Here is an 8,496-nt window from a genome sequence, read left to right on the forward strand (position 1 = left end):
CAGCAGGGAGCCTGCTTCTGTTCCCTGCCACTACATCTGCTTGTGCTCTTTCTTTCTCTCTCTCTCATTCTCTGTCAAATAAATAAATCTATAATAATAAAAAAAGAATATAAGAACATAGAAAATAATTTGCAAACCAAAGTCTGGGGTGTTAGTGTTGGCAGAGTAACTTTTTCTATCTTTTTACTTTTCTACATTCTTAAAGTATAGATCTTAGAAAGAGCATATATTTGTGTTTGGGTGGTCACCAAAAGAATAGACAGATATTCCAGACATGGAAGCATTTCATAATATCTCTATCTCTGGGAAAGTATAGTGAATCTTTTATGCATAGATGTAATAATGTAGCTTCAATATGCAAAGGAACATAATAAAATAGTTCCAATTTTAATGCACATCTCTCAGTAGTCAATAAAATAAGCACATACAGATATTGAGAAGGATATATATATACCATTTCAATAATACAACCAGCAATTGATATATTATGACACTACACCCAACAGCTGTAGAATGCACATTCTTTTCAAGTACATATTTGAACACTTATAAGCATTTTCTGTGGGTTTAGCAGACAGCAAGTCGTAATGAGTTTCTAAAAAAAAAATTATAGCATGCAAGCTATATTCTTTGATAATTGTGAAAATGAGCTAAAAATCAAAACCAAAATGACACTGGAAAATGTCCAAATAACCATTTCTAGATAACCCATAGATCAAAGAAGAAGACAAAATGGAAATTAGAAAATGTTTTGAAATAAATAGTAATATATGAAATCACGTGAGATATAAACTATTAATGGATATATTAGAAATACCTGCTGAATGCTAATGTTCTAAGATCCAGCTCAAAAAATTAGCAAGAGAATAACAATTAAAATCCAAAAAAGAAAGAAAAAAGGGTAATTAGAAATTAATGAAATAGAGAACAGAATAAAATCCACAAAACCCAAATTCACCTTTTTGGAAAAGAGAAATAATTTGAAAAACTGATCAAGACTGATCAAAGAAGAAGGTGCAAATAAATGATATTATACAAATACACTGATAAGTTTTGAACAAATTTTTAGAAAAACACAACTTACTAAAACTAACACAAGAATACAGGAAATCTGAATTGTCCTATAGCAATTAAAAATTATTTTTAAAGACCCTCCTACAAAGAAAAATCTAGACTTAGATTGCTTCACTTGTGAGTTTTTTCCACACACTTAAGGGAGAATTACCTCAACTCTTCCAGAGAATGAAAGATAAAGAAGATACTTTCTAACTAATTTTTTGAGGCCACAAGAAGATGGTCATGAAACACTGCTGAAGAAATTTCATCAAAGACAAATTACAGCTAATTATTCTCATCTACATAGATGAAAAAATCCTAAACAAAAATATTAGGAATAAAAATATAGCATTACATAAAAAAGCTAATATATTATGATCTATTTGGTTTATACTAGGCATACAGTATAAATTTGAAAATGAATAGATGTAATTCACTTTTATAGAAAAAGAAGACAAATTATAATTTCAATAAATGTAGGAAAAATATTTGATAAAATTCAACAGCATTGATTATTCAATAAAAATCTTAGGACCAGAAGGATACATTCTTAATCTAATAAATGACATCTCTAAAATTTTAGAGCAATTATCATACTTAATAGTAAAATTTTAAACTTTTCTGCCCTGCTTTTTGGAGTAAGACGATCTTTGATACAATTCTTTTTATTGAATGTTATAATAGAGATCCTATTAATTATAATTTTCCATTAAAAATAAACAAAACTTGCAAGAACTAGAGTGGAAGAAATGATAATGTTATTTGTAGAGAACATAATTGCGTACCTAGGGAGTCCAAAAGAATCTATAGATAAAATATTATGATTAAGTGAATTAAGTAAGTTTTCTGGATATAGTAGAAAAACTGAAAAATCAGTACAACTTCTATGTATTGTCAACAAGTAACTGGAAAATTAAGTTTTAAAAATATAATCTAAAGTAGTAGTAAAACATCAAATATCTAAAACATCTAACGAAACATGTTTAAGAACCTTATATATAAACTAAGAACATAATCGAGAAAAAATAAAGCAGGCAAGTAAACTGAGGAATATACTTTATTATTTGAAACACTCAAGTATATGTTGTAAAGATATCAATTCTTCTCCCTAAATGTCTAAAGATAAAATGCAACAATAGTAAAAATTCAAGTTTTTTTATGGAAATTAACAAACTTGATCCTAACTTTTTTGGGAAATTCAAAGGGCCCAGATAAAGGGAAAGAACAAAGTTGGTGGATTCTTTTTTTCTAAGTCTAACTACAAAATTGTAGTAATTATGAGCATCATATCAGCACAAATATAAAAACAACAATAGCAGGAATTTGAAAATACAGAAGCAGATTTTCACAATCATGGACAATTTATTTATGGAAAAATGGCACTTTTGAACAGCATTTACTATAAGATCAATATAACTTCCAAATGAAGAAAAGGATATTGACTTCGAACACCATGAACGAATACCTGTCCATAGATAGATAGATAGATAGATAGATAGATATAATTTTTAGGAAAATAAATCCAGATCCAACAATGTGTAATTCTGCTCATATAAAATTTAAAAATTAGTTAGAAACCTTCTATGATATCAAAGGTCAGGATAGTCGTTGCCATGGTGAAGGAATAAGGAATAGTGAGTGAAGGTACACCCAAGGAGTGCTTCTGGATAATTATGGTGGTTAATTCTTGAGGTTTGTGATGGTTACATGGGCATATTCATTTCATGGGATGTCATTTAGCTATATGTTTTTGATTAGCATTCTTCTGGTATGCTATACTTCAATAAAAGATTATTTCGCAATATGATTGATAATAACATTTGTCAACTGTGTGTGTCTGATAAGTAAGTATATGTATCTATTCCCTGCACTTTTCTCCATTTCTAAAATAATTCTTAACTTATAAATAATAAAGTAAAGCAAAACCATTGATAAACAATCATTCTCTTGAAAGGATTGAGCCTTAATATACAGATAGAGTTTTCCTAGTGTCAGTAATCAATTTATTAATTCACTGAGTTAATTTAAGAGTTTAATCTTCTATTTTCCAGTTGTGTTCACTGCCTCTCTCACCCTGTTAAAAATAGCCATCATATTATTTTTTGAGTATGTATATTTGTATGTCAATATCTACATCTTTTCCCCCCATAAAATGATAGTCTTTGTGGAATGTTCATGCTCAGGACCTTCTGGGAAATACATTATTCTCTGAGCTAAAGAAGAGTCCAACATCTTCCCTCCTGCCCCTTCTCCCAGAAAGCTGTTAATCAATAAGCTAAGAACTGGACGGCCACAGGAAAGTAACGCTTCTTGCTTTTTCTTAATATCATAAAGGGCTTATATATTTATTGTATAAAAAGATAATTATCCATATTCTTAAATAATCTACCAGCCTTTTCTTATACGATGATTTTTTTAAAGGAACATAAATAGCTAATTATAAAATACAGGACTGTATGTAAATAGTTTTTTAATCTGTTTTTTTTTTCACTTAACATAGCATAAGCTTTTTCATGTAATTATATATGATGGTGTTCCTTAATCCAGTGTTTGAGGCTCTTTAGAAATACAATGAATGCATAGAATGTAAAGGGAACGTCATCCTTATAATGCGATTATTTACCTAGTACTCATGAGTATTTGCTTGTTTGGATGTTAGTGTAGAGTATTCACTGTTAAACTGGGTATTTTAATTTTCCTTGTAAAACAGGCCCAACTCTGCAGCAAAGCTTGGATCTCTGCTCCATTTTAAAGTGATGCACTGTAACCTCTGAAACAGAAAGTGAATTTAATCAATCCAGAGGGAGCAGTGCTTTCTCTGAGGAGGTTGCTTAATGAGTGACTCTTGAGTGAATCTCCAGTCTACTTGCCAGGGTTGCTGCCCCATTTCTGTTTCTGAAGTTACCTTTTCCCCTCCTATCTACTGAACTTAGAGTGGGTTTTTATTTCCCTTTCATCCCTTAGCACATAAAAGCATGATCAGAGTTACTCCAAGACTTAATTATATGGACTTGGGAAAACTCACCTCACTTCTTTCCAAACCTAACTGTAGGAACAAATAATATTCCAAGTCATTTTTTACCTTTCACTTATTTTCCCTATTTATCAATTCAGTTGAATTTTAGAAGTCTTTAGAAATACTGATTATATTCTTTGTGCTTAGCTTGACAGAAGCTTGACACAGATAAACTGGCTTATTAATACCACATTATTTTATGGCTATAATAAACACATTTAAATTTTAATTTTAAGCCAAGTTGTGAGTCAATGCAAAGATCTTAATGTGCTGCTTCAAAATATATCATCTGCTTTAAATGAAAGCATAATTTGGAAGCCCCCTCTGGTAAACATACAAAAACCTACTTAAAGGACTGTAACCAGAAAAAGTTTTTATAAGTGAGCTACAAAGAGAATTATCTTTGGGCTTACAATCTCAACTTACTTTTTTCTTCTTGCTAGATTGAGTTTGTCGGTACTTTAAATGAAATAATCAAGAATTAAATACATACAAAGAAACTTCTGACTCAATGTGTACAATCATGATAAATCACTGGAATATAATAGAATTTACCAACTAAATATTATAGATAATGTTTTAGTTTATAACATTCTTTGGAGGAAATAATACTTTTTAAAAGAAGTTCAAAATGATCTGAAATGCTGCTGTTCCTTTCTGGCAAAGATGGAATGTCTAAATGAATTCTGGCAATTGGCTTTAGGGACTTCAAAGCTTCGTGTTATCTGTGAAGTGATTCATTATTAATGCCCTGATGTAGCTGGTAATGTTTAGTCTAATTGGATTTAAATAGCTTATTGTAGGAAGTTTTCATTTGAGGTTATTTTTGCAGCATTAGTGATAATATCTTGAGTTAGTATTTTCCTAAGAATCTTTGCCAGGAGACAAATATTGTCAGCTGAATAGTCATATCTGCTCACCAGTTGATGATGGGGTAGATTAATCTAGTAACCTTATTCATAATAATGATCCTAATTTTTCCTAAGTATATAAACACCAGAGAGATCTAGTTCATATTAGTTGTTCAATCATAAGATGATATGTTAGCCCTGTGAGGTTGGAGTGGAGAGAAAGGACTGCTGCAAAATGCAAAATGTATCCATCTTGATCTCTACAAGAAAATTCATTACCCTTCATCCTGCCCCATTGAGGCAAGACCAAAAGAGACTGCTGGAAAAATAGATGATTGGGATAGGATAATGGTATTCCACAGCTTACAGTCATTCATAAGGCAAAGTGAATAATGTCTATCATCTATCTATCTATCATCTATTAATTTAACTTACATAGAGTCTCACTATAAGCTAATCATTGTTCTAAGTGTTTTGAAATATTAACTCATTGATGAGGAAGGAGCATTCATAACATAGTGAACTCTGTTTTGTATTTATGGCTTAAAAAGAAAGACTAATGATAACATCATAAAACAAAACCTAGCTATAGTCACAACATTTTGAATCATGAAAGGAAGGTCAGACCTGGTAGAGATTCCTTTCAACTAATCTTGACTGGGAGATAAGGTTTCTGCGGAAGTCAATGGAAGTCAACAGACTGTCCTTCACTTTTTGAAGAATACACCATGGGCTCCAATTCCATAGATGCCCTACATAGATTCCAACTACAGTTGGAATCAGTGATGATTTCATTGTTACCATGTTTTTTTCTCTTCAGTCTCTAATGTGTTTTTATTTTCCTCCCTAATGATTTCCCTTGGTTTTACTTTCCAAACCACTGAAAGGGATAGATTCCCTTAAGCATTTTGAAGTAGAGTGGAAATTATTTCACTGCAATGGCTAGCAATTATCTCAGAGACCGGAGGCTGTCAGGGTTACTAGGCAAGACCTGCAGTTATCTGAAGCACATCAATTCTGAAAAATACCAGGTTTAGAAGTAAATAGTCTCTTTAACAGATGATTATAATAGTCATCACCTGCAATATTTTTCTGCATTCAGATGAGATTTTTAGAAGTAGTAGTATAAATCTAAGTAATAACTAAAATATTACTAAATAATTAAAATCTTTAAAATATTTAAAAATGAAGAATGAGTCCAAAAGTAGAATTATCCTATGTACTCCAAGGCTGAAAATGAATTTTTAGAATAATGCTGTCCAGTAGAACTTTCTGTGATGATGGAAATGCTGTTATCTCTACTGTCTAATATCATAGCCACTGGCCACCTATGGCTGTTGAGCAATTGGTAAATTGGCTAATTGAATTGAGGAACTGAATTTTAAAATTATATTTAGGCCTTCTGCCCCTGGACGCTGCTGAGTAAGCATCGTTAAAGTCTCCCCTCCCACTGCCATCATGCCTAAGTCAGAGTCTCCCAAAGAGCCTGAGCAGCTGTGGAAGCTCTTCATCGGAGGTTTGAGCTTTGAAACAACCTATGAGAGTCTGAGGAGCCATTTTGAACAATGGGGAATGCTTTTGGACTGTGTAGTAATGAGAGACCCCAACACCAAGCGCTCCAGAGGCTTTGGGTTCGTCAGGTACGCCACCGTGGAGGAGGTGGACGCGGCCATGAATGCAAGGCCACACAAGGTGTATGGAAGAGTTGTGCAACCAAAGAGGGCTCTCTCACGAGAAGATTCTCAAAGACCTGGTGCCCACTTAATGGTGAAAAAGATTTTTGTCGGTGGCATTAAAGAAGACACTGAAGAACATCATCTAAGAGACTATTTTGAACAGTATGGGAAAATTGAAGTGATTGAGATCATGACTGACTGAGGCAGTGGCAAAAAAAGAGGTTTTGCTTTTGTGACATTTGATGACCATGACTCTGTAGACGAGATTGTCATTCAAAAATACCATACTGTGAATGGCCACAACTGTGAAGTAAGGAAAGCCCTATCGAAGCAAGAGATGGCTAGTGCTTCGTCCAGCCAAAGAGGCTGAAGTGGTTCTGGAAACTTTGGTGGTGGTCGTGAAGGTGGTTTTGATGGGAAGGACAACTTTGGTCATGGAGGGAACTTCAGTGGTCAAGGTCGCTTCGGTGGCAGTCAAGGTAGTGGTGGATACGGTGGCAGTGGGGATGGCTATAACGGATTTGGTAATGATAGAAGCAACTTTGGAAGTGATGGAAGCTATAACGATTTTGGCAATTACAACAATCAATCCTCAAATTTTGGACCCATGAAAAGAAGAAATTTGGGAGGCAGAAGCTCTGGCCCCTATGGTAGTGGAGGCCAATACTTTGCCAAACCACGAAACCAAGGTGGCTATGGTGGTTCCAGCAGCAGCAGCAGCTATGGCAGTGACAGAAGGTTTTAATTACTGCCAGGAAACAAAGCTTAGCAGGAGAGGAGAGCCAGAGAAGTGGCAGGGAAGCTGCAGGTTACAACAGATTTGTGAACTCAGCCAAGCACAGTGATACAAAGAAGACATGTTTTAGACAATACTCATGTGTATGGGTAAAAAACTCGAGGACTGTATTTGTGACTAATTGTATAACAGGTTATTTTAGTTTCTGTTCTGTGGAAAGTGTAAAGCATTCCAACAAAGTGTTTTAATGTAGATTTTTTTTTTTGCACCCATGTTGTTGATTGTTAAATGTAATAGTCTGATCATGATGCTGAATAAATGTGGCTTTTAAAAAAATAAAATTATATTTAGTATTAATTTAAATGTAAATATGGGCCACATGAGCCAAGTATTACTGCATTAGGGTAGTTCTAATTTTCTAAAATTCTAAATCATAATTGTGTATAAGAATATTTTACACTGAAGAAATACTGTATGTATTTTTCATTATACACTATAAATCATCATGTAATTTATATGAACTATAAAAAGGAAAAGTTTGGTTAAATACATGCATTTCCAAAATTAGATTTGGCACTATGTTTTAGTATTTCAAATATTTTTTCCCATTGACACTATGCATTTTTAATTTTTTCAAGAAATGTGATTTTTGCTAAAAACAAAGTATAATTCTGGCAATATTGAAACATTTTTAATTTGGAGTTTAATTCATTTGCTGAGAAGAGTGTATTTTTTTAAGTTTCATTGATATACAATTTACCTACCATAAAACTCACTTAGTGTACAATTCAGTGTTTTTTTTTCTTTTTAGTGTACTTAAAAAATTGTGCAACCATCATAATCTAAAATTAGAGCATTTTCAAATCCCACAAAAGGAACCTTATTCCTATTAGCAGTCACTCCCCATTTCGTCCCTAGCCCCTCACATCTGTCTCTATTGATCTGCTTATTCTAGATAATTGATAGTAATTAGAATGATATAATACATAGAAACTTGTAACTTCCATTGAGAGATGAATTTCTTCACCCCAAGAACCTTTTTCTTCACCTGAGATAAAAATAAGTAAATATAGCTTAAAAATGATAAATTTCACTTATAGGAATGTTTGTAAGATTTTGGAGAAGATAAAAAAGTCCAATAAATATTAATAGAGAAGTTGC

At 32.7% G+C, this 8,496-nt stretch overlaps 1 protein-coding gene across 1 annotated transcript; it reads left to right on the forward strand.

Moving 5' to 3' along the window:
• The first annotated feature begins 5,100 nt into the window (after positions 1–5,100).
• Positions 5,101–7,654, forward strand: LOC129506901 (heterogeneous nuclear ribonucleoprotein A1-like). Its single transcript, XM_055320889.1, has one exon. It carries the CDS (start codon positions 6,382–6,384, stop codon positions 6,799–6,801), a length of 420 nt encoding a protein of 139 aa, XP_055176864.1. The 5' UTR covers positions 5,101–6,381; the 3' UTR covers positions 6,802–7,654.
• The last annotated feature ends 842 nt before the right edge of the window (positions 7,655–8,496 follow it).

The sequence above is a fragment of the Nyctereutes procyonoides genome, unplaced genomic scaffold, assembly GCF_905146905.1.
Source record: "Nyctereutes procyonoides isolate TBG_1078 unplaced genomic scaffold, NYPRO_anot_genome, whole genome shotgun sequence".
NCBI classification, from domain to species: Eukaryota; Metazoa; Chordata; class Mammalia; order Carnivora; family Canidae; genus Nyctereutes; species Nyctereutes procyonoides.